The 27,379-nt window shown below is 40.4% G+C and overlaps 1 protein-coding gene and 1 pseudogene across 2 annotated transcripts in view; both read right to left on the reverse strand.

The window, feature by feature from the left end:
* Positions 1-27,379, reverse strand: part of HSD17B4 (hydroxysteroid 17-beta dehydrogenase 4) — a 98,988-nt gene that overhangs the window by 60,386 nt on the left and 11,223 nt on the right. For both annotated transcript variants that reach the window (XM_089491805.1, XM_089491813.1), the window contains exons 3-11: positions 22,420-22,527; positions 16,231-16,290; positions 13,750-13,771; positions 13,603-13,649; positions 13,373-13,457; positions 10,395-10,582; positions 7,038-7,129; positions 6,028-6,052; positions 4,357-4,485 (exon numbers count right to left, since the gene is read on the reverse strand). In XM_089491805.1, the coding sequence (XP_089347931.1) occupies positions 4,357-4,485; positions 6,028-6,052; positions 7,038-7,129; positions 10,395-10,582; positions 13,373-13,457; positions 13,603-13,649; positions 13,750-13,771; positions 16,231-16,290; positions 22,420-22,527 (756 nt within the window). The remainder of the gene's footprint in view (positions 1-4,356; positions 4,486-6,027; positions 6,053-7,037; positions 7,130-10,394; positions 10,583-13,372; positions 13,458-13,602; positions 13,650-13,749; positions 13,772-16,230; positions 16,291-22,419; positions 22,528-27,379) is intronic.
* Positions 17,507-17,915, reverse strand: LOC149323750 (fatty acid-binding protein 5 pseudogene; annotated as a pseudogene).

Consider the following 27,379-nt stretch of genomic DNA (forward strand, 5'->3'; position numbering starts at 1 on the left):
TAATGAAGAAGCCAGTGAAAGCTTGCAACATGTATTTTGTATATTCTGTTTGTCTTGATAAAGGTATCAATGTTTTGTGTATTTTGGATGTTATTGTTTTACTTAGTTCCTTGTGAGACACTGCTTCCCATCCCGCTCCACCTTGTGAAACTGCAGACCAATAGTGTGCTTCTTCACAACAACAAAAGGATGGAATTTAGACCAAAGATTGGCTTTCTGATTGGCAGCACTTGTTCCCCAGCAGTTTCTCTCTTGCTACTCTGCCTCAAGAATTCCTCCAGCTCCAGTGAGCAGTAAGTTTTCTTGCACTGTGATTATTCTTGACAGTGATGAATTAAAGAGAGCAGCATGACCTTCTCAATTCAGGTGCAGTCCTTTTAAATTGTCTGCAGCTTTCATAAGCCCTAGCCAGCACAATGAAGGTAAGGCATTACAGCAGTTGTAGTCTAAAAACATCTGGAGACCACCATTGTTTGCCCATGTTCTAGCCTAACACAAGACTGGGCTGACAGATCTTCCTCTAGCTTTCTAAAAGACTATTGTGAAAGGGAGAGGACATGTTCTCTGTCCTGCTTTGCCATCACTGTTGACTATGTCCCATATATGAAGAGAACAACTCTTTGCAGCAGGAAGCAGCCTCTATCCATGCAGGATCCCTGCACTATTCAGAAACCTATGCATCACAGTACATTTCTTATTCTTCAAGACACCTTGGGACCCTTTCTTTCTTTCTTTTCTTTTCTTTCATTCTGTGACAAATGAAATTCAGTACAAATGAGGTATTATATACACAGTAATGGAGCATTTATGGCTATCTTCGTTAATAATATTTTGGAGAAAGATGTTGTAATTCTATAGCAAGAAAACAAAACACTATTATTTTCATTGCTAAGGTTTAAGTCCAATTTAATTCATATCAAGTCCAATTAAGGTCAGGTCATTAAAGAGAAAGAAATCACTTTTGAAAATGATATAGCCCAAATTCCTGTGCTTGTTAATATACAGCAAATGAACCCCAGACCACACAATCTGACTCTAATATCCACACGCCATTTTGAGCCATACTTTACAGTTCTAATTCTAGGTTACCCTTACAAATGATAGGTAAGTGCTTACACTAATTGGTATTTTTGGATAATTATATATGATGGTTTAGTATATAATAGCTTTTCACAGCGTTAAATTACTTACATTAATGCTGGTAATAGTTTGTAATGAAACCTTTTGGGACAGCTTGAACTCACAGATAGAAAGTAACACAGCTTTCATTTTTAATGTGAATATTCTAATTAGTTTTCCTTACTTAACAGTTCAGTGCCTTGAGGCATTAAGGAGAGGGGCTCTCTTACCAAGGGAAACTTTCTAATGTTATTATACTGAAAAATTAAATGAATTAGTGTGTCAGATATGTGAGGCATTTTCCCAGCCTCTTTTGCTAATTCTCTCAGATGAGAGATTTATCAAAGGCTTCCCTGTCTAAATCATAGCCATGCTGCAAGGAGCCTACAGCTGAATTCTTGACCAAGCAGAAAATATAAGGTACAGTGTACCCAAAAAACTGTATTCTTATTGATATGTTAAAATACAGTCATAACTTTCAACAAGCAATATATATATATATATATATATATATATATATACTGTAAATACACAATGTATGCATCCATTGTGTGTGTTTATGTGTGTCCATGTGCATCAAAACACTCTATATGGAGAAAGAACTAGCTATTCTGTGTATTAGATCTCGTAGCTGGAGTTTATCGTATCAAAATGTTAAAGGTACTTAGCATACATCATATTTACAAACAGTTAATACTATAGTATTAGATAGATAAACTAGATAACAATAATCTTTGGCAGATTCTCAAATGGGGGTCACGAGTCAGACTAGCTCTGCTAAGGTGGAGAAAATGGAGGCAGTGCCTCAGTTGCCGTCTTGTATTTTAAGAAATCAATATGGAGCAAATACAGATGCTTTATGAAGGAGTTACACCAGGGGTAGGCAACCTTTTTGAGCCGGGGGCCGGGTTGCTGTCCCTCAGGCGACTGGGGGGCCGAAGCTGGGGGTGGAGCTTCAACCCTCCGGGGCGGGGCCACCTGCCGGGGGTGGAGCTTCCACCCTCCGGGGCAGGGCCGCGTGCCGGGGGTGGAGCTTCCTCCCTCCGGGGTGAGGCCTTGTGCCAGGGGGTGGAGCTTCCACCCTCCAGGGGCGGGGCTGCATGCCAGGGGCGGAGCTTCCACCCTCCGGGGGGTGAGGCCTTCCCATCTTTGCTGGCCCCTGACGGGGCCCCAGGCCCCGTCAGAGACCAGCAAAAAAGCTGGGGGGCCCACCAGCGCTGGAGGGCCCCAGCGACGGCACCGGGCCTCCCAGAGGCCCCCTGCCGTCCTCGGAGCCCTCCTGGAGGGCCCCAGCGACGGCACCAGGCCTCCCAGAGGCCCCCTGCCGCCCTCAGAGCCCTCCTGGAGGGCCCCAGAGACGGCAAAGGGCCCCCCAGAGGCCCCTGCCGCCCTTGGAGCCCTCCTGGAGGGCCCCAGCGACGGCAAAGGCCCCCCAGAGGCCCCCTGCCGCCCTCGGAGCCCTCCTGGAGGGCCCCAGCGACGGCAAAGGGCCCCCCAGAGGCCCCCTGCCGCCCTCGGAGCCCTCCTGGAGGGCCCCAGAGACGGCAAAGGGCCCCCCAGAGGCCCCCTGCCGCCCTCCTGGAGGGCCCCAGAGACGGAAAAGGGCCCCCCAGAGGCCCTCTGCCGCCCTCGGAGCCCTCCTGGAGGGCCCCAGAGACGGCAGCGGGCCTCCCAGAGGCCGCCTGCCACCCTCGGAGCCCTCCTGGAGGGCCCCAGAGACGGCAACGGGCCTCCTAGAGGCCCGCCACCGCTGCCGTCGTGGCCACCCATCGCGGCTTTTCGCCGCTCTGGGCGCCGCCATTTTGGGTGGCAAAATGGCAGCGCCCATAGCGGCCTCTGGGGCTATGGGCGCCGCCATTTTTCGCCCAAAATGGCAGGGAGGTCGCGCGAGACTTCGCCGCCCAAAATGGCGGCACCCAGAGCGGCGAAAAGCTGTGACGGGTGGCCGCAGCAGAGGCGGCAACAGCAGCCAGGGGCCGGTCGCCAGGCCTCCACGGGCGGCATCCGGCCCACGGGCTGGAGGTTGCCGACCCCTGAATTACACTGTCATCCAACAGGGTATAATGGTGGGATTGGGGACAAAGAAAAGGGGCAATAACCCAACAGTATAATATTGGGTTATTGGTATATTCTCTCTCCCACCCCTCCAACAATTAGCCTATGTGCACCAGTCTCATTTCTCAAGACTGTAAAAGTGATACAAAGCCTGCTTATTTTGGACCAGGTTTTGTGGTCTGAACTTCACTTAAAAGTAACTATTAGTCTATCACTAGTACATAATTTAGACCATCTTGTTCCCAATTCCAAGCATAATCCAGAGTTAGGATGAATTCTTAAATTTGGCTATCCTGGATCTGATCCATTAGAAGACTGCTTAACATTATTTCTAGCCACATAATCAAAAATGTCTTGCTCTTGAAATGAGTATACTTTGGATATCCTTTAACAAACACAGTGTTATGGACTTTGATAGCGACAGTGACCCATCAAGTCAAGTGTTCAAATTTTAATTTTAAAAAGATGGGGGGGGGGGATCTTTTGACGTACCTACTCCCAAGTCAAAAAGTATTCATTCTATTTCAATACAATACATGCAATTAAATGTATCTGAGGAGCTCTGATGGTGCAGTGGTTAAATGCCTGTACTGCAGCCACTCACTCACAAATCATAAGGTTGCAAGTTCAATACCAGCCAAGGCTCAAGCTCGACTCAGGCTTGCATCCTTCCGAAGTCGCTAAAATGAGTACCCAGCTTGTTGGGGGCAATTAGCTTACACTTTGTAAACTGCTTAAGTGCACTGATAAGCGGTTTAGAAATGTACTTGCTATTGCTGTTGCTATAGACTGAAGTCTACGAAAACTCATGCTGCCAATTTCTTTCTTTCAGTAGACTACGTACTGAGTCTACAGACTAACACAGCTGTATCTTTTAATTCATACATGCAATTAGTTCAGTACAAGAACATTACTGCCAGACTACTGCTGTTCTTCAGAAAACATGAACTACTGCATGGTTTAAACAAAGTAAGGCACTCCTAGAGAAGAGAGTTAAGCATTCTTTTCTCATACACAGTATTATAAGGCCTAACACCATGAGGACTGCAATGTGATTCATGTACCATAACACTCTGGTTGATTACTTTTCAAAGAATAAAATACAAACAAGGACATTTTTCCTTCTTTGGAAAGATGAGGATAAGATTACAGAAAGTGTCATGAATTTAAAGTTGTCTGTACCCTGGATAGTCCGAGGGTGGTTTGCAGTATCAAAGTCACAGATCTTCTCCCATTTATTTCGTACAGCCTCCGGTGTCATTGGATGGTTCTTCTGTCTGACAATGGCTCCCAGGGATCGTTCCCAGCGTACTAAACAAGCAGCATTAAGAAAAAAATTTTTCTATTTGATGTTGTGAAATACCAGATTATCCACAAAAACTAGATTCCGGGTTATTTCTGCCTGTTGATTTCCAAAATATTTTTATTTTATTTATTAAAATATTAATAACCCACCATTTAGCTAGAGCTCTACAATAAAACCAATCTAAGGCCTGTTACAGACTGCGAAAATAAAGCTGCTTCGGGTCTCTTTGGAGGTATGCTGTTTAAATGATGCATGCATCCTAAGAATCCGGAAGCTGCACCAAAGCTGCACTCCAGTGCTTAGGAATGGCTTTGGCGCGACCTCCAGACTCTTAGGACCCATGCATCATTTAAATAGCATACCTCCAAAGAGACCTGAAGCAGCTTTATTTTGGCAATCTGTAACAGGCCTAAGAAATGTAAAAAAGGTGTAAATAATGAAAATAGTAAGAACTGACAAATGATGCAAAAAGGAATGCATGCCTCTCTTAATTTCAAATAACATCCAATTGAAGTTCACAAACCTCTATTGCAGAGGTAAACAACATGTGGCTCACAGGCAGCATCCAGGCCCATCCACCTGTTTTTCTAAGCCCAGAGTCTTGCCAGCAACCTCCATCACAAATCCCCAGCCCAAATGAAAAAAACGTATAAAAACCAACTTATTCTGTGGAAAGCCACAAAGAAAACCATTACAAACACGTTTGCAGTGGGGCTGCAGCCTGTGGATGATCCCAGGGGGTTAAAAAAAACCCCTGCATCTGAACCTCAAACTTACCCAACCTGCTGTAGTGGCTTGCATTCAATGATGGAAAAACTCAAGCCCTTATGCAACAGAATAATCATAAAACACTTGTGAAGAATGCTCAGATGCAAATTCTACAGAAATGTTTTATGCAATAACTGAGCACAGTCACACAATATGGCACTGGAGTCCAACTGTGGCAGTCAATTTCTTATAATAACAATAGTGTGCTACTGCTGAGAGGAAACTAAACCGTTTCTTTTATATAGTTGAATAGAACTATCATAAAATACAGATGCCCCTCCGTTTTCACAGACTTGGAGTCCGTGTCCCTTGCCTGTTCGCGGGTGGTAAATAGAGGGGACAAAATGGGGCACACACCCACAATGCTCCCCCGGGCGTGTGCTGCCATTCAAGCCAATGGGACTTGAATATTGGTGATTTTTCGTTTTCGCAGGGATGTCCGGAACGGATCCTCTGTGAAAACGGAGGGGCTACTGTACTTTTAAAAACTAGTGACCAAATAATATGGAACATTTTATTTACATGTTAAAACTGCAGTATTGGGGAGGAAATAATAATAATAATAATAATAATAATAATAATAATAATTCTTAACCACCTCTCCTCATGGATTGAGGTGGGGAAGAACAACAGACCAACAAATATACAACATCAGTTAAAAATACAATAATTAGTTTAAAAACATATATCAATTTAAAAAAACAAGCAAGACACATACATATTGGAACAATCCATATTTTAAAAACCATTATTTAAAGTTTTCAGTTTAATGCACTTACGTTTTCCAATCCATCCAGCTCCAACCTACAATATGAAATTCAAAAATCAGTAAGTGGCAATATCTGAAATTCCTTTATAATTAGGTACAGGAGAAAATAGTTTCATATTTTGGCTTATTACACCTGAACCTTTTGCCTGGGTCCACAACTCTTTGTTATTCCTCCTTTTATTGTGAGAATAATCCAGTTAGGAAGCCCCTACTTAACCATATCTGATATTCTATGAAAAATGGAAAATCATGGTTACTGTTATGAAACAAACTTGGATGTTATACCACATCCAAAGCTGACAGCTGTATTTTTAATTTTTCTTCCCACTAATTTTTCAGCTTTTTTTCTCAATGTCATCATTATTCTGTGGACAGTCTACATATTCAGATCTTGGTTTGCAAATTCATGACTCAGGTTATTTTCTAGTCTTTTTAAAAATAAAATATAAATTACTGTACACTCTAGGATTATTGGTAATCTGCTGATACTTCTGTCTTGTGAATGGTTCTTGCCACTTTGGCTATACAAATGATGGCACTCATCAAAATGAATCAAAATTAGAACATGGGACAATGATGATAACCAATGACATATAACAGATAATTTATATATCCAGAGTGCAACCAACCCCCCCCCCCCCTTTTCAAGGATTAACGAGAAAATAGTTGGGGATCCATCTATCAATATACTGTTTTGGACCATTCTGGATTTCTGTCATCATACCCTACCTGTCTAAGGACTATGCTATGTTTATTACTAAAACACAGTTGGGAAATTCTAACTATTTCAATGTAATGCTATAGCTATAAATGCTTGTCTGTCTCATCATTATGCAAGAATCCATGGAGAAAACAGCTGTTTCTGCCCATCTGTTTCAGGTTAAGAAGCCCCACATTTTTATGGCTTAACAACAGCATTCAAAATCACTGTTGTTTTTGAGTACAAACATGAAAATAGGGAAAAGTGTGATGAATTGCAATGTGGGTCACACCCAGGAAAAGGCAACACATGGGAATTACCTCAAACAATCCGCTATTCTCTTGACAACTTTCATGACAAAGCCAAAGGACCAGAGGAGACACATATTCTGGCTTAAAAGCATCCAGCATATCTAGGAAAGATTGAATTTAAAATATCATATACCATAAATGTAGATTTTATACACTCTAGAACAGGAGGAATAAAATACAAAGAAATCAAGTAAGAAGCTGAAAGTTATGTAATAGCATTTGTTCACCGTTCTGGACCACACCACCCCTGCATAAGGTAAATACCATGTACGGTGGAGACCCATTGAAAACAATCAGGCTCATGCCTGCGGCACAGCACGTGCACCATGGGCACATGCACCATTCCCTCTTCCAGCCGCAGTTTTCAGTGTATGCTGAAAGCCGTGTATGGGCACACATGACATGGGCGCAATGTACTTAGAAGATGGGACAAATGGGGAAAATAAATGTGGTACACTGATATATAGTATAGGGATACAACTCCCTACTTCAATGTACCACATTTATTTTTCCCATGGTTTCCAGATTCTAGTTCTGTACCTTGGTTACTGATTTTTAAGAAAACCCTCATTTGCTGTTTGTAGACAATGATGTTATTTTATATGATGCATAGCACTAAATGGTTTTAAAGGTTAAAAAGTTGATGTGTCAGAACAAGGTAGGATAGGCAGGGTACAGACCGCCAGAAAGAGGCGGCCAGCGGCTGCCTCTCTTTTCTGCATAACTGTTCCGCAGCAACCAAATTGCGCAGCGTGGCTACACAGAAACAAAAGGACCACTAAAAAGCGGCTTTTAGCGCTGCTGCAAACTGCCTGCGGCAGCGCGAACACATCACTGGCGCGCACACCCATCTGGAAGGCACGCAGCAGTGACATCACAGCTCTGCGCACCATGTATACGGCGCTGCACAGCTGTGACGTCCTGGTGACATCCTATGGTTGTGGGGCGTCTGAAAATGGCGCACCGAGTCAACCCTAGCACGTCGCCAGAACGTGCTAAAGGGCCCGTGTGTACAAGGCCATAGTAATATCCTTTTGCCTGATGAGACATCACTGCATCCTTAAAACAACCTGAAGTTTAAGGAGAAAGGCAAGTGAGGCATTCAAACATTAATTTTGAGAGTGCAAATCTTAAGATTTTTCCAGCAGTCCCTGGAATTATCTGCACTGAGAAAGAAGAAGATCTAAATTATGGATAGGAAGTTAGTATCTGTGATCTTGAGCTGTGCAAGGAAACTAATTTGAGAATTACTTGTTTCATAATACTGTTAACTGTTGCACTTTTTATGCAGCAGTTTTTATTATTTTTGCTGAAACCACAACTAGAAAGAATTTTGTTAAACAATCCAACATATCAGACTATAAAAGAACTCTGCTATTGTTGTGTGTCTTCAAGTCATTTATGACTTATGGCAACCCTAATTGAACCTATCATGAGGTTTTCTTAGTAAAATTTGTTCAGAGGAACTGCCATTGCCTTCCTCTGAGGTTGAGAACATGTGAGTTGCCCAAGGTCACCCAGCAGGTTTCATGGTCAAGCAGGGAATCAAACCCTGGTCTCCAGAGTCCTAGTTCAACACTCAAACCACTACATCACTCTGGCTCCATAATGACATTATTTATATGGATAAAAACAAGATAGGCAATTTAGATCAGACTCTTCATTACTTAACACGTCAGCAGAGATCAAGATGCTTTGTGAGTCATTTGAAACATTTTCTCAAATGCCAGGAAACCTTTTTTTTAAAGAGCAAATGTAAAATATCAAAACAAGCCAATGTAGAGATCATGTATTTTGTAAAGACTCCTTATCAAAAGCAGAATCAGTCAACTGGTCTGAGATTTCTCATACAATAAGAAATTCCACTTTCATATCTCTTCTAATCATTGAAGAAGATGGAGAACGCTGAAATTGACTTTTATGTGGTTTTGTTTGTAATGGTTTGTGTTTTTAAACTGGGTTTTTAATAGCTTAATTGCTTTTTAACTTTTGTACCATGTAAAATGTTAACTGTATTTGTTTTAACTATTGTTAGCCGCCTTCGGGAAAAGGCAGGATATAAATAAATATTACAACAAAAACATACCTAGCTGTTTTAAAGTGTTGCCTTATTTATAGCCTTTGTTACCAATCTTCCATTGAATTAGGACTGAAATTCATGCCTAACTAACCTTCAGCTGTAAAGGATAGCATGCCTCTTGTGTCAAATATTTTTTATATATTTATGTACTTACAATGGTTTGTTGAATCTATGTAAATTTATCTTATGTTTATCATTACTATTTCTACTTCAAACATTAGCTTTACTTAATAATGAAGATGGTCACGGGATTGATAAGGTTCAATAAACAGGCGAGCCCATTCCAATGTCACTAATGTCAAGTGACAGCAAAAGTATCTAACTACAATACATCCAAGGGGAAGTTATGGAATAGCAGGTGCTTTAAAAATGAAATGATCACAACATGTTAACTGTTTCATGTGGAAGCAGGCAATAGCTACTTGTATAGAGTCCGAAGATAAAGAAACAGGAAATTTCTCACACTTCTTTCACAGAGCCAACTAAACCACAACATATGCTCTTCAAAAGTAGTATTTAATAGTTCTTCTTTTGTTATATCTGCATTTTCTCTCTAATCCTGAACCACTACAGTAATATGAAATGAGTTCGAATGACATTTTGTTCCCATTGCAATTAAGGCAGATGTCACAACCTACAGCTGTCCAGCTGTCCTATCTCTTCTTGTTGATACAGATGATGGAGAGGGAGCAGATGTCTGACAACTTCTAGAAGGCTTACCCTTCTCCCAACCACCTAATATCTAGGAAGGTCCAAAAGAAGCAGGAGTCTAGTTCAAATGTTCATGTAAACTAGAGATTCATCTAGGCAGCATACTATTTCCAGTAGGGACCACAATGGCTTAGGGAAGTTTATCCTCATCACATGATAGAAACAGACAAACTACTCTTGCAATGAAGACTACTATACTGGTGAGTCTTGAGATCCTCTTTTTAGATATTATAGCTAATAATTATGGGTAGGCCTATTCTCTACACACTGTTATATTGCATTTGTTCTCTTTATTCACTGGAGACTAGTTAAAAGAAATCACTTTTTAAATATATTAATTTTCATTTGCTAATGGCAGATGGTATTATGAGAGATGGTGCTACTAGCTTAAGGGAAGACAGGAAAGGACAGTACTTTACTTTCCACTCCTAAAATATTTATTTCCAGTGATTTAAAGACCAGATACAAGGCTCACTCAAAAAAGGGGGAAAAGACAATTCAGATGCAAAGCAGCAGCAGAGCAATTTCACCATAATAAATCTGCCAGTTTACTAACAGCACTTAAAATTACTTACCTTGTGGCATAATAGTCTGAGTAAGCCTGGATCCCGCAGTAGGAGCAATGGTGTTACAATGGATGTTGTACTTCTTGCCTTCGACTGCAAGGGTGTTCGCAAGACCCAAAAGACCAAGCTTGGCAGCACTGTAATTTGCCTGACCAAAGTTTCCATATATCCCAGCACCTGAAGAAGTCATAATTATTCTTGGAAGAAAAAACAATGAATCCATGAGTTAAAATAGCATAATAATAAAAGTTTTAAAAGGTGGTATAAGGAGAATGTGTCAGCAAAAGCAACTAAAATGAACTCTACTATGAGAAGGAACAGTAAGCTAAAAGCATTACTGGTAACTTTTTCCTACACCTGGAAAAGTGATTTACAGACTTAATCAGTAAGAGGCAACTAGATCATTCAGCAAGATATGGAAGTGCCAGTAAGTGGCCCATCATTAGAGAGTATTTTGTTCCACATATCTCTCTTATTCATCCTGAGAGTGGGTTCACACTAAAGTGGTCATGATTAAGGGATATACTCAGAACGTTATCTACATGATAATCCTAATTCTATGGACAACAGTTGCATATGACCTAGATACGTACAGTCACTTAGTCTGCAAAAGTATGGACACCTGCCAGGGAAGTAAGCCCCACTGAAGCCAGAGGGACTTACTTCCAAATAAAAATATTTAAGACTGTGGTGAGGGCAGCAAAAAAAAATCCTGGGAGGAAATTTCTTAAATTTTCTCAAAACAATTCAAAATTCAAATTGCGAGAACAATTTATATACACACATACGCATAGAGTTGAAATCAAGGTAGCGTAAAAGAACATGGGAGCCATCACAAGTGAATTAATAAACAAAGTCACCTGAAAACAGAGCAGCAGCATAAATTTATGGCAAATATTTTAACTCTTACATGATGTAGATTATGCTGTTTTTTAAGAAGTGCCATATCAGATAACTGACTAGATATAGGCAATGACAGAAATGTGGCAGAATGAGAAGAAACTCCCTTTTTTCTGAAAGCATATTGCAAATAGGCTAAGAGTTAAGGGTATATGGATGCTTGGTTTTTAAACCAGAAGAGACCGCCGGTTTATAGTTGCCAGAGACACTGCAAAACATAGGAGAGATGTACTATGGCCAATTTTGCAGATATTTTGAAATATGTTTAGAGTTCATTTTAAGCAGGCTTTTTTGACAGCACATTCTGAGAGTTGTGGAAAATTAGTGAAGTGTTAATGGTAAGAGAAAGGAGATACAAATCAGCAAGTTATACGTCAGTTCTTGGCCTCTAGCACAAACTCACCAGTTGGCCTTGGACATGTCACTTTCATGCAGCCTTAATTCCTTCCTACCCCATGCAATATTTAGGGAAATATTTTATTGCTTTTTTGTTTTATCACTTTTTTATTATTACATCTTACTGATTATTTTGTGTGTTTTACCACTGCAATATTGCTAAACAGTGACAGAGGACCCTCCCTCCATTCCAACTGGCCTCAGAGAGAGAGAGAGAGAGAGAGAGAGAGAGAGAGAGACTTGATCCCCTTCCTCATCCCCACCCCCTTCTGTGCCATGCCTTTTTAGACTGTAAGCCTGTGGTGAGGAAATTATCTACTGTATATACTCAACTATAAGTCAATCTCATTTATAAGACGAGGGCAAATTTTGAGGCCAAAATTATGGATTTTGACATGACCCATGGATAGGATGAATGTAAAACTTAGGAGGCTTCTTCAGTGTGTGTATGTGAATGGCAAGAGGGAAGCAGCAATCAATAGGAGGCTTCAGTGTTTCAGCCTTCACTCCCGAGACAGCAAAGCACGCAAGGGTGGGAGAGGGACTGTTAAACAAACAGCAATCAGTCAATCACTAAGGACTCTATTTGCTTGGCTCAGGACAGACAGAAATTGCATGGGGAGATCTGAAAGAGCTGCTATCATATTACCATACTGACCTGTAAATAAGTCAACCTAGAATTTTGGTGTCAATTTTTGGGCATAAATTTTTAGACTTATAGATGAGTATATATGGTAATTAACAATCTGTAAACTGCTCTGAGAGCCTTTGTAGCTGAAGAACATAAATAAATAAATGAACCCACTTTGGAATTTTTGAAATTAAAGCAGTATGGAAATGTCTTAACTAATAAAATGTGTTGTTTAATACAATCTAAACTTTACCTCATGAGTGGGAAAATTAAAGCTCCCAGCTCCTAATGGAACCTCTTAATGGCTCTCACACTGAAATCTGGGGGGAAAGTTTTCCACTCCTGAAGACCCCACCTCAAAAGGTCACAGTCTCTTCCATCTTTCATCAAAACACTTCCTGTCTTGATGTTTTTTGTATTTCCATTTCCTGGTGTGGTGCTCAGGGTCATAATTTGCCCAGTTGCACATTACAGGGTTGGTGCAATGATTACAACAAGATAAAGCATGTAAAGCAATCTGAACACTTGAACATGTTATATGAAATTTGATTAGTATTATTAGTAGAATTATTTTTGTTAGAAATTATTATTGTTCTTTTAGGACAACATTTCATAATTGTCTGACAATAGTGAACCATGTTAGGTTTCGTAAAAAGAAATAAAAGACACGCAAATGTTCAAATAATATTAAATAAAAGTTCTGAAAGCTTTATTGAAAAACAGATATTAATGCAATACACTTGTCCCTCCCGATTCTTGTGGTATCCATTCTGCCCACCCCACCCCACCCCACCTGCAAATCCAGAAAAATGCCACTAGTGGAATCGCCACTGGTTTGAATGGCAGCATGTTCCTGTGTGTGCCGCCGTGTGCACACCTTGGGCACACAACCATTTTTACTCTCCCCACTTGCTGTCCGCGAATGAGTGAGACCGCATACTCCAAGTCTGTGAATCAGGAGGGACGACTGTATAAGTAAAAAGTACTTTTCCTTTTACTAATCTTGACATAATCTTACATCTATCTAAAAGATATTCAATAACCAGCCAAATCCATTTACCTTCCAAATTTCTGGTTTTTCATGTGATTCCATGCAGCTCGGGTTACCAGGAAGGAGCCCTTCAAATGAACTTTGTGAATAATATCTAGAAAGAATTTGAGGAGTTGAATACATATGTGTCTTGAAGGATTACGGTACATATGTGAAGTTTGCAAATGCAATTTAGCTATTTCTATTTTTTTTTAAAAAAAATAAACAAACAAACCCTGGACTTTATTTTATCAACTCACCCCAGTCTTCATCACTGATCCTAGTGAATGAACGGTCCCTGAGTATCCTAAATGGAAGAAAAGGAAGGAAAATAATCATGAAGTGAAAAGGGTAATAGAATAATGGAACTGTGGGTTAAAAACAACTTCATGTTCTGATCTACTTACCCAGCATTATTGATCAGGATATCTGCAAAATAAAAGTAAACAAAATTATTTTTTTTAATGTACAAACACACATATGTACACACACTCCTAGTTTGGGCATGCCTGATAATGTCTATTTATTGTTGTATTATTTACATTTAATTAAATGTTTACTAAAGCTGGCCAGGCCAGTTCAGTGCTTAGAAAATTTCTTTTCAGAAGAACAAACATAATGACATACTCAAGCCACCCATAAATGAAAACATGGTGATGTTCTGAAACCCAGAACATCCTTCTGTTACTACCCAGTTATGGATGGCTTCAAAATATCACTACATTTATTATTGTTATAAGTAATGTCTCACAGTATTTTCCTGTGACACTGAGAAAACACACACTTCAGGAATAAAAATTTTACTTCTCAAAAGCTCAAAGGTGCCTCAGTGCAGATTGAATTTTTGAATCACTGCAGGAATGGATTGGCAGAATGAAAGGAACATTTTCATTTGAAACACATTTAATACTTATGAAAACCTTGGCAAATGTAGTGCATGTATGTTGCTCACTTTATAGAACAGTACATAACTGGCTTAACAGTCTCATCCTAATGCAGGTGCACTGTCACTGATGTGAAGTAATAATTCTAAAACAAAGGACAAGGACATTTTGATGCATGCTATGCTAACCATTTGCTACTACATGAAGTCCAAGGCTCAGGTCACCAGCTACTTAGCCTCAAAGTGTCAAGCTGTTGGTATATGAAAAAGATACCTTGCTGAGAAATTGATCCATAATGTCTAATGTATGGGCATAGCTTAGAGTTTCTACCTATGCTATTATCACCTTAGTCTCTTGTTCTGAGAGAAACTCCCTGGGCAGGAGACTCATGTCACTTGGACAAAGAGGATCCTAATATACTTTTATTGTACATCAATACTTTTTTATTGTAACTGAAGTTCATTGCTCAGCGTGGTTGTAGCTTTATCAATGGAGCTGTTGATACTGCCATAATAAATTTGTTAATTGTTAAGGTGCTGTAAGATTGTTAGAAGTTTGCTGCTATCCCTCTGGATAAAATTGTTCCACAAATAATATAATCAGCATCACCTGAGAGCAAATATTAGATTTCCATTTGATGTTGGACAGCAATCCTCATCATCCTCTGCCAGGGATGAGGGACTGTGGGAGCTGCAGTCCAAGAATACCTGATAACCACATTTTCCCCATCCCTGGTCTACATCATTGGCTGCTAGAATCAGGGAGAAGGAAGCACACAACATGATGCCACAAAATCTTGAAACACAAACCAGTCCCCAAGTAAGGATCCCATACAATTCTGGCCTAATTTTAAAACAGGTTGACTGTTGTCATTTTGGGAATTGATATTTCCATTCACACTATAAATCATACACTTTAAACTTTTCCATAATTACTTTACAAACACCCGTGACTTAACGTTGGTTAATCCAACATTTTAAAGAATTAAGATGCAAGAAAAAGGTTGGCTAGAACATTATCTGAAGCTAAATGTTGGCTTTTATACATGGTTGTTTTCAATGTAATTATTTCCTTTATTGATAATTTTGTGCACCATTTATTAATTTCAGACAGTTAGGCACATCTGCTATGTGTTGATACACATAAAATTATCTGCCATTTTACAATTAGCAAGAAGATACAGTTGCAACTGAAATAAATTAAATAGACTGAAACAGATTTGTTTGGTGGGGAAAATGTATTCTCTCATTCTGATCCCACTGTCCCTTTTGAATCTTGTGTGGCTTATGTAAGTCTATGTTAAATGTATTTCTTTCTTCACAGAATTACTTTGAAGTAAAATTGTAAAATATTATTAACAACCAATATACTGTGGGGAAGAGCAATTTGTAAAAATCTCTTGCTCACTGCAGCATTTACTGATTTGCAGGTTTTTATTTCACAAAGGCATTTAATCATTAAATAATCTAAATAAAGCTATTACTTCATAGAATCATAGAGTTGAAAGAGACTACAAGGGCCATCCAGTTCAACCCCCTGCAATGCAGGAAATCTCAGTCAAAGCATCCCCGACAGATGGCCATCCAGCCTCTGTTTAAAGACCTCTAAGGTAGGAGACTCCACTACACTCCGAGGGAGTTTGTTCCACTGTCGAACAGCCCTTACTGTCAGGTGGAATCTCCTTTCCTATAGCTTGCATCCATTGCTCCAGGTCCTTGTCTCTGGATCAGCAGAAAACAAGCTAGCTCCCTCCTCAATGTGACATCCCTTCAAGTATTTAAACAGGGCTATCATATCACCTCTTAACCTTCTCTTCTCCAGGCTAAACATCCCCAGCTCCCAAAGTCATTTTCTGTGACAAGACATTAACTTCCAGACATTAACTTTTTTTTAATGGACTAAGTGACAGTCTAACCAAGACAGGAGTCCTCAAACATCCAAGTCTACTCTATGTTACATTAAATACCCTGCTCTGCATTAAACCACACGATCTTGAACCCATACCTATCCTCCCAAATGCATCCAACGCTGTTTGAACAAGCTTCTCACCAGCTTCCACTGAATCTATAGAAAAGGTGAAAGAGAAGAAATATGAATTTATTTACGGCGCTTTATAAATAAAGGTTAATAATAATAATAATAATAATAATAATAATAATCAGTACTGGACTACTAAATGGAGATGACATACTGATGAGAGAGAGGGAGGATACGAAATAGTGTCTAGGCACCACTTTGTATGCAAACTATCCTGGCATTCCTTCTGCTATGCATATACAGGGAGGACACAAGAGGGGTACAGGCTGATTATGGATCCAGACAGTACAATTCGTAGAACTGCAACTACTGCAGTTACAAGATTCCTTCCATGTGTATTTGTGATTACTTGAAAAATGAATCACACAAGCATATAGCTATGGATCAAGGGGATAGTCTGGGCAAAAAGAGCTTAACTGTCATCTTAACTCCTTAACTCCTCCTTAACTGTCATCTCGGCCTCAGAGGGAGCGATCAGGCAGACCCAGCAACATCAGGGACTGCCTGAAGGACGAGACTTCTCCCTCCTTTGTCACCTTGTATTTGTATTGTATTCAATTTTTACTGTACACCGCTATGATCATTGCGGAATAGCGGTCTATAAATAAAACGTATTATTATTAAAACGTATTAAAAATGGCTTGGATCCAACATGCTCCTTATGTGAATGGAATTTCCCCTCTTCCAGAAAGGTCCCCTGACTCTCACTTAAAACTTACTACAGCAGGAAGAGGGGAGGAAAGCTTCATTGAGTGTGCAGTACATGGCATGTGGTATTTTGGACCAAAGCCATTGTATATATGCTGGTCTTTAGAATTTTGCTGAGCAACTGCAGTGGGCACCAATTGTGTGACCTTGGGACCCTTCAGGAGCTGCACAGACTACAAAAAATGCACAAAACAAAACTGAAAGTGACTACTGGTTTTGAAAAAAGATGTATTTTTATGTTCAGTCACACAAGGGAGCATTTGATCCATTTAAAGGGGAAAATGTCTCTCCTGGAGACTTATTATTATTATTATTATTATTATTATTATTATTGAAATTCTCAGCTTTAATAGTTTTAGTAGTTACACCAAGAACTCAAATTTAATTGTATACAGTACTGATTTCCCAAAAATGCTTTTTAAAAAATAGGATGGAAGGGGGAAAGGGATGGGAAATATGGAGTGTTGGCTAGTTTTGTTCCTGGAACTGAACTGTATGTCATTAAGCTCCGAATTCAAAATGGAAGCCAGTGTCTTCATACTTCCTGGTACACCTGGGTACATTTGACACCATTCATGACACATTCCACAACAAGTTTCCCATCGACTATCTTGCTTGTTATTGTGGGTCTCTTTGCCATCCCACTGCTGGTACTGGGTCAATACATTGTTATCATCTAAGGTGATAAGAGTCTGAGTTTTCCGGCCATCTATCGTATCTTCTCCAAACTTCTCTCCCAGTTTGAAGCTGAACTCTGATGTCTTGAAAGTGCTTTCTGTTTTCACCATATATTTATCTCTTTCCCTGCTGATGGTGATATCTGGCTTAGCCATGCCTCCCAGCATCTTCATTGGTATGCTCACACCCAGTGTCTTCATGTACTCGTCGAAGCATTCACTGGAGATGAGGCACCAATTGCCTAGGAAGGCATCTGGGTTGGCCATGGCTGGTGCCTGGGATGGAGCAGCAGAGGAAGCCCAGCAGGTTGAGGAGGAGGAGGACCCCTTGGTCTCTCCTGGAGACTTTCAAGTAAAATAATACACATGGGTGTAGCTACACACAGGACTATACAAGGCATGGAACGAAAAGTGAGGCTAAAATGTCCACTGTATGAATGCACAGTGCCCTGGAATTTCCTCTTCTGAAAGCATCAAATGTTTTCTGTGTTCTATGCTTCTCCTAAAATAAATACCTTCAAAGCCAAACAAGTAACAAATTTCTTTAGATCAGAATCATAGAGTTGGAAGCGACCACAAGAGTAATCCAGGCCAACCTTCTGCTATGCAGGAAATCACAATCTAAGCATCCCAGACAGATGGCCATCCAGCTTCTGTTTAAGGACCTCTCAGGAAAGAGACTCCACTACACTCCAAGGGAGTGTGTTCCACTGTCCAACAGCCCTTACTGTCAAGAAGTTCCTCCTAATGTCCTTTTCTTGTAGCTTGCATCCATTGTTCTGGGTCCTGATTTTTGGAGCAGCAGAAAACAAGCTTGTTACCTCCTCAATATGACACCCCTTCAAATATTTTAATAGGGCTATCATATCACCTCTTAATCTTCTCTTCTCCAGACTAAACATACCCAGCTCCCTAAGACGATCCTCATAGGGCATGGTTTCCAGACCCCTGACCATTTTAGTCACCCTCCTTTGGACACGCTCCATTTTCTCAATGTCCTTTTTGAATTGTGGTGTCCAGAACTGGACACAATATTCTAGGTGGGCCCTGACTAAAGCAGAATAGAGAGGCACTACTACTTTCCTTGATCCAGACACTATACTTTTATTGATGCAGCTTAAAATTGCACTGGCCTTTTTAGCTGCCGCATAACACTGTTGACTCATATTCAACTTTGGTCTACTTGGACTCCTACATCTCTTTCACATGTAGTCTCGTTCAGCCAGGTATCGCCCATTCTATATCTGTGCATTTAATTTTGCCATCCTAAGTGCAGTACCTTGCATTTATCTGTGTTGAATTTCATTTTGTTAGCTTTGGCTCCAGTCTATTCAGGTAATTTTGAATTTTGATCCTGTCCTCTGGGGTATTAGCTACTCCTCCTAATTTGCTGTCATCTACAAATTTGATAAGTATACCCTAAATTCTGTCATCCAAGTCATTGATAAAGATGTTGAATAGCACAGAGCCCAGGACAGAACCCTGTGGCACTCCACTTGTCACTTCTCTCCAGGGTGAAAAGGAGCCATCGTTGAGCACCCTTTGGGTTCGGCCGGTCAACCAATGACAAATCCATCTAACAGTTACTTTGTCTAGCCCATATTTTACAAGCTTGTTTGCAAGAATGTCATGGGGAACCTTGTCAAAAGCCTTACTGAAATCAAGATATAATAGCCAAAAGTGGGCGGCAAAAAAACTTGCACAGGCAGCAAGTAAAGAGGACCCATGGTCTGCGATGTCTCTACACTAATGAACAGAGCATGGGAAATAAGCAAGATGAACTCGAACTCCTAGCACTACAAAGCAAATATGACATAATAGGCATCACTGAAACCTGGTGGGATGAGTCTCATGATTGGAATGTAGTAATACAGGAGTATAACCTTTTAAAGAGAAACAGGCCAAACAGTAAAGAAGGGGGAATAAGCCTTATAGGTCAGGGACATTTACCCAAGTGAAGAGATCCAGGACATGAATCCTCGAAGCCAGATGGAAAGCATCTGGATAAAAATTAAAGGGGAGGAAAAACAACAGGGATGTTATTGTGGGAGTCTACTACAGACCCCCAAGTCACAATGAGGAATTGGATGATGCCTTTCTAGAACAGATGACCACACACTCAGAAAGGAGAGATGTATTAGTGATGGGTGACTCCAACTATCCTGATATTTGCTGGAATTCAAACTCTTTTTGTAAATCTAGAATAACAGAGTTGGAAGAGACCACAAGGGCCATCCAAATCCTCAAGGTCTAGCAAATTCCTCACTTGCTTTGGAGACAATTGCATTGTCCAAAAGGCAGAAGAGGCAACAAGGAGATCAGCTATTTTGGAGTTGATCCTAACCAACAGGGATGACCTAGTTAATGGAGTGCAAGTGGTGGGATCCTTAGGTGAGAGTGATCATGTACTCCTGAAGTTTGTAATGGAAAGGGGAAGTCAGGCATTGTCAGACACGCATTCTAGACTTTAGGAAAGCTGATTTTAATAAACTTAGAGAAATACTGGGAGTGATCCTATGGTCAGGAATACTAAAAGAGAAGGGAGTTCAAGATGGATGGAGTTTCTCAAGGGGGAGATACAGAAGGCACAATTTCAAACAGTTGCAATGAGGAAGAAAAATGGGAGATGTCTCAAGAAATCACGATGGATGACTAAGGAACTTTCAATTGAGCTAAGTTTTAAACGGAAGATGTATAAGAAATGGAAAAATGGGGAAATCACCAAAGAGGAATTCAAACAAATAGCGAACATGTATGGAGGTAAAGTCAGAAAAGCTAATGCACAGAATAAACTCAGGCTTGCTAGAGAGGTTAAGAACAACAAAAAGGGATTTGACTTGATTCTCTGAAACCCATGTTAACTTTTTGTGATTATTGAATTGCCTTCTACAAGTTAACAGACTCTCTGTTTAATAATCTGCTCTAGAATTTTTCCTGGTATTGATGTCAGGCTAACTGGATGATAATTGTTTGGATCCTCTTTTTTCCCCTTTTTGAAGATGGGAACATTTGCCTTCCTCCAGTCTACTGGGACTTCTGTTCTCCAGGAGTTCTCAAAGATTATTGCCAATGGCTCCGATATTACATTTGCCAGTTCTTTTAATACCCTTGGATGTAGTTCGTCTGGTCCTGGAGATTTATATTCCTTTAGATTAACTAGATATTCCTGTACTTTCTCTTTACTTATTCTGTGCTGAAATTCCCCTTTTCTGTTCCATTATCCTTAAGTTGAGCACCCTTTGCCTTTTCTGAGAAGCCTGAAGCAAAGAAGGTGCCTACATTATTCAAGTTACTAGGATGTAATCAAATAATTTCACACAACACATAACATTTTTCAGACACCAGAGTGACTGTGGAACATTCATCTTGGTTACAACATTGGCATGCAGAGAATAAATGTAACCAACTACACTGGTTAGATTAGTGAAATTGTATCTTTGAGATGTGATGTCAGAACTCACTTTCAGGAAACAGCAGCAAGTATTGTAAATGCAGAACTGGATGCTCATACCGAAGTTCAATTGCCAGTGCCAACTAGAGCAGATCCATTAAATCAATTGAACTTACATGAGTATTGACTTATCAAGTTCCCATTGATTCAGTGTTTCTACCGTAGTTGCAATCAATAAATGGATTTAGAGCTCAGCAATCAATTACCATATAGCAGGGGTAGGCAACCTGCGGCCCGCGGGCCGGATGCGGCCCGGCAAGGCCTTGGGACCGGCCCCAGCCCGGTCCTGCCGCCGATTGCCGCCGGGGCCTTTGGGGGGCAATTGTCTATAGAAGCCTCAGAAACATGCATTTATATTAACATTTTTTTAAAAATCAGCAAATTTTTTCGCGTGTCCTCCATTTTTTTTAAAAAAGTGTCTTCCATTTGAAAATTTTGTCCTACATTTGTCCTGGTTTATTTATATATTTAATTTTTTAAAAAAATTATTTAATTATTTATTTTTTGGCTTCGGCCCCCCAGTTGTCTGAGGGACAGCAACCCGGCCCCCGGCTCAAAAAGGTTGCCTACCCCTGCCATATAGAATAATTTAAGCTCATGTGCCTTGCAAAACAAGAAATCACCAATATGACTTAATTAGCATTGAGAAATATAGGCTCTCAAAGTAATCATCAAGTGAATTACACTTGAATTTCTTTTTTAACAGTGGGACATTTCATTCTGGCTCTTGTTGGGAGAAGGCATGGCAGTCCATTTTTCCTTCAGTTATTGTCAAGCCAAGAAGTAGGTAGATCTGGTTTTGATAAAGTGCTGGATAAGGGGAAATATGATGAAATAAAACCCTGACAAGAAATTCTATTAATCAGTACAAAATATGGCTTAAGATTCAACATATTCTAGGAGTAGCACTCAAGAATCAAAGATCAGGCTTATTACTTTATTTGTATTCCTTAACATTTTTCAGTCCCTGAAGTATACTGGCTAAATATACAAATACAAACACTTATTGCATTCTTTCAAACCAAATGAGGAAATAACATCACTTTGTTGTCAGTGGGGAATAATACTGTATAAAGGGCAAACTAGATTTAACTTCCAGGTCTGAGATCAAAATAATTTCCCCATCAAATTCTACTAAAAGAAATAATTAACAATGAAACAGTTGTTTAAAATTAAGTCTCAATTCCCATTTTTATAATAACTTCACACGGTTTGGTCAAAGAATCACATTTTTTCAATAATTCACTGCCAGCTTTTCAAATGTTATATCAGTAGCATTAACTTGGTGGGGGGGGGGAGGGAAGGAAAGAAGAAACATACCATAGTTAGCCACTGCTTTTCCACCTTTGGCTCTTATTTCTTCCACAACTTTGTCTGCAGCTAAAGAGCTTTTTCCATGACCCTTGAAGTCACCTCCGAGATCATTCACTGTGTAACAAATGGGAAAGAGAACATTAGGACCTGCATTTCAAAGTCCATGGGCAGCATCAATTGAAACAGGAAGCTCTCCCTTTCCAAAGTCATCTTCTCTGTGTAGAATATGATGGAAATAATGAGAATTTAGGGGTAGAGTTCGAGGTTCTCTCCTCCTTACCCATTTACTTCATTCAGCTTTAGAAGATTAAATAAAAGTTACAACATTTTCATAGTAGCATTTCCAGACTACAGGATTTTTTTTGCTGCCAGATGTCTTTGCAAACTAAGTACTAGAAATGACTCATAAAAATATAAACCTAAATTTGGAGTCACTGGAGTGGTGACAAAAACTTGCAGGACAAATAAAGTATCTTGATTTATGCAGGCTACCTCTTGGCAGTCCCTGTATAAAAAGCAAAGTTAATAGTTAAATGTTCAGTCTTGAAGATGCTGGATGTAAACACTTTTTTCTGCAACCTTTTCCACGCACCTACTTTATAGTCAGGCAGAAGTGACGGTGTTATTTTCATCATTACAATCCAGTGCTTTTGAAAGGTAAGGAACACAGCTGATTTGCATGTTTGCAGCCATACATCAAAAGCTATCTACCATCCTAAAGCATGCAGAAAATCCAGATGAAAATAATGCAAAATAACTCATCTAGGAGAACAGCTCAAGAAGGAAGAGCAAAATTACAGTACACCTGTAGTTATTTCTTGATAAAGCAGCATTACCCCCATGTGGTAAAACTAGATAATGCATTTGGATATTTAGCTCTGTGGCTAAACTCACTCATTGAAAATTGAGATTTAGATTAAATGATATATTATGGTTAGAAAATTGTTTAGAATGAAGAAAGGGATGACAGATCCTGTGGAAAATGTGTGCAGATATATTTTATTATATGGAGTAGATATAGGGATCTAAATACAATTGTTTTATTGGAAAGAGCTATGAAAGTTTTCTGAAGGAATGCACTTTGAAGTTGATAAATATAGCAGAAATGGATATAATGATTGATCGGATTCAAGAAAGGTTGTTAAGGATAAAGAGTTGAAACCCCTTATTGTTTGTGAAAAAAGGAGAAAATAACAAATTATGGATTGTGGTTCTGATAATTAATGTGGTTTCTAAATCCTTTTTATTCAAAAATAAAAGAACAAGCAGCATACACATATTTTATGTATACATCTAAAACATACAGATACATAAACAGCAACAAAACTAAAAAACTACAAAACAACAAAAGCAAACAGTACTCCCACCTCCTACAAGATGAAAATATTTCATAATATACTATTCCTTCTTTAAATACAGTCATCCCTCCATATTTGTAGCTTTGATATTTGCGGATTTGATTATTCACGGATTTCATTAATATGTTCTCTCAAGGCCTCCAGTGCAACTCTGTGGTCAACTTTAACTAAAAGTTGCACTGAAAGACCATTTGTAGCTACTCCAGTGCCATCCTATGGTCAGTGTATGTTGGACATTGACCACAGAGTTGCACTGGAGGACCTAGAGATTCCTAGAGAGGTGTCCTCTCAGGTAAAAACAGTGTTTTTGTTATTTGTGGTTTTTCCATATTCACAGGGGTCTTGTTCCCCTAACCCTAGTGAATATGGAGGGACAACTGTAATATACTTATGCTTCCACAGCAAACAAACTCTGTTTAATTTATAAAACCTAAAACTGATACACCCCCAACAAAATTGGAAAAAGGCAATGAACAGTTTCCAATCTTTCCTAAAATTATTCAAGGATTTCTCCTTAATCAACATGGTTAATTTGTCCATTTCATCAAGTTCAATTATTTGGAGGAAGAAGAGGAGTCATGAGGGAAGTATAGCTGTCTCAGGCGGGATACAGACGGGCAAAAAGGGGTGTATTCATGACGTCATGAAGGTAGAGCCTTCAGACAGGCCTTACCTGAATGCCGCCATGAACACGCCCCCCGCACGCCCCAAGCGGGAAGAAGCAGCATTAAAAAGGGGCTGCTTTTCTCCGCTTCTTTTCCGTTTGATGCGCAGCTGCGCAGCTCCATCTGTAAGCTGCTGCACCGGTACGTCAGAATTGCTACGCCGCTAATTTAAGTTGCCCATTTAAAAGCTCCATGTCTGCTGCGTCACATAATGAGTCGGGGTCCTGGAACATGCGCAGTTTGCAGTCAGGCTTTAATTGCAGCGTCAGCTGCCATGCAGGTGTGGAAGCTGCAGCACAGCTGCAGCGCATTTTAAGACTCCTAACCCTAACCCTAACCCTAACCCTAACCCTAGAGCAACATGTACGCATGCGCTGCTTGGAAAGTTTGGACTTTAAAGTGAGCCCCTACACACATTCCTGTGCCATTTTCACCTAACAATAAAAACTGCTAAAACTGTAAATATTTACATATATACAAGGGAGGTGATGGGGGATGGCAGGGGGACAGCGGTGGCAGCGGCGACAGCTGTGGCTGTGCATTGCAGATTCAGCAGGAGCGCGGGGACCAAAGGAGAGGAGGCATCCATGATGCTGGTGACACTGGCAAAGTGCAAGTGGACAAGGATGCCAACACCAGCTGATCACCAGCTGGCAGGAGACCACCATTGTTCTTGGGCAGAGCGGGGGGAAAAGTTTTAAAGGGGCTTGGACACTTTAAATGTGCCCATAGGCTTTCTGCCGCTGCTGTTTAGCGCTGCAGCTGCGCAGCTGCGCACCCGCCAGCCGGCAAAGGGAAAAAAAAAGCCCCGTTTTTGGCCGCCCGTGAGGAAGCTGCCTCTCTCTTTGCAGCGTCCTCCGAGGTGGCGGTTTGGAAAGTGCGGGTCAGAAACGGCCCCAGGTGAGGCGTCTTCACTGCCCCCCATGTGGAAGCCCCATCTCCTGAGCCACGCCCCCGGGGCGGGTGGTCTGGAGGCTCCGTATTCTGCAGAATACACCTCCAAGACGTCTTCCCCTGCCCGTTTGTATCCCGCCTCAGTTTAAGGCTGAAAAGTTTGCATTGGTGGTGTCACTGTTGAAGAGTGTTTGAAAGAAAAGTTTGGTCCTCTCCCCATTGTATCTTCTCAGATCTTTGTTTTAGGTGTCCCATCTATCCCCTGGAAAGGGAGGGAAGGGGCAAAGGGCAAAGGCTGGCTGGCGGTCAGCTCCACTGCCCAGCCACTCCTACTGTGGAGTGGTCAAGTGGCAGGTAGCACACAGGCCCAGCCAGCCAGCCAATCTACTTTTTTGCCTTGGTTCCTGTCAAGTGGCTTTTCCATTGCAAGGAGGTGGCAGACTGAGCAACCTTCAATACTTTGCAGCCTTCCTGCGAGGACATCATGGCCCCTGAGGATACGTGGATCACAGGTTAAGAACCACTGCAATATGACACAATTTTTGGTCCAGCATTCACAAGGTGGTTTACTGGAAAGAAGCTAAAATGTGACCTAGCAGCAAGCAGAACCACATGCAGCTACACAAATAAGGCATCTAACAGGGACAGATGGTACAGGAATTTCAGATCTTCAAGGAGAACCAGTCAAAATTTTAGACAATGAGGACACCATTGCCCAGGATGGCTAACTGGCTTTTAAGGTGGGTTTCAGGGTTTGGATGAAGAGATGGAGCACAATGATGATATCAGAACTACACATCTGATGCAAGGTCCGAGCCATTGCATTTTAGAATATTTTAAGGACTAGTCATATTAAAAAATTAAAAAAAACTTTTGCTTTAACTTCCTCTAGAATAAAAACTGTAACCTCAAACAGCTGATGACTGAAAGGGAAAGGATCCACCTGCATTCTTTTTTTCCCCAGGGCTGTTTTTCATGTAGGTATTCTGACAACTGCTCTGTTCAGCTTGTCTAATGGCTGTTTAACTTGTCTTAAATAGTTTGCCTCATGGGCCACAGAAGCTGATACAGAGGAAACCAGAAAGAAAATTCTGACTGCAACATGAGGTTTGGAAGATTTAAAAACATGTTAGGATAACAAGCTAAATTTGAAAGTATGAGCGAGACTTTTGTTTTAACCTTTCCCTTACCTAATGCCTCACTTCTATTACAAATGTGCTACCTTTGTAATAGAAGTGAGGCACTGGATTACGTCTGCAGTGTGTTTTGGACCTATGTTAGCAGTGATTATTGCCTTCAACTTGAATGTGGTAACTTTGCCTGATTTTAACCCAGAAAAGCTGACAAATACACAAATGTCTTATTCAAATCCTTTAAACCCAGTTCTTCTCAGTGCTTCTTTGAGGGGAAAGTGCCAAAGAGCTGCCAACACCTCCATTTTCCTGTTCAGGTATTCAAAAACGTCAGAATGGTGTGGCAGCAGAGAAAACAGAGTGGGTTTGTGCTTCTGTTAGGTGTTCCTAGGACAGACTAAGCTTTCACTTTTTGCCACTCTATTGTTCCTTTCCAATGGTTCTTTTTTGATAAAAGTTAAAACACAGTATTTACACTGACCTGTGGATAAGTAGACCCAGGTTTTTGGAGTCAATTTTATTGACTAAAAGTATTAGACTTATACATAGGTATATATAGTATATTGCATCTCAACTCAAAATTATCATCCGATCATATATTCTTCCCTTTCTCATTCAGTTTCTCATTAAACACTAGCCAGTTTTCTGTGACATACAACTGAACAAACTACAGGTAACTCTCATCTTCCAAAAGGACTCAGAGAGCATGGTTTAAACTGAACCCTAATTAGGTTTCAATATTGGCAATACACAAAAGGTTAAGTTCAACTATGTGCTAGTGGAAAACCATTAATGTAACAGGACTTTCTCCTTTCCTCCCTAACGCTGCCTGGAAATTTGCTTTGGAATGTTTCCCAGCCCTGCCAGAGCATATTTTGGATATATAGAGGAAGAGGGAATTGCTCCCATTCCAAGT

Source organism: Sceloporus occidentalis, unplaced genomic scaffold (genome assembly GCF_023333645.1).
Source record: "Sceloporus occidentalis isolate IW3139 unplaced genomic scaffold, rSceOcc1.0.p SCAF_1, whole genome shotgun sequence".
NCBI classification, from domain to species: domain Eukaryota; kingdom Metazoa; phylum Chordata; class Lepidosauria; order Squamata; family Phrynosomatidae; genus Sceloporus; species Sceloporus occidentalis.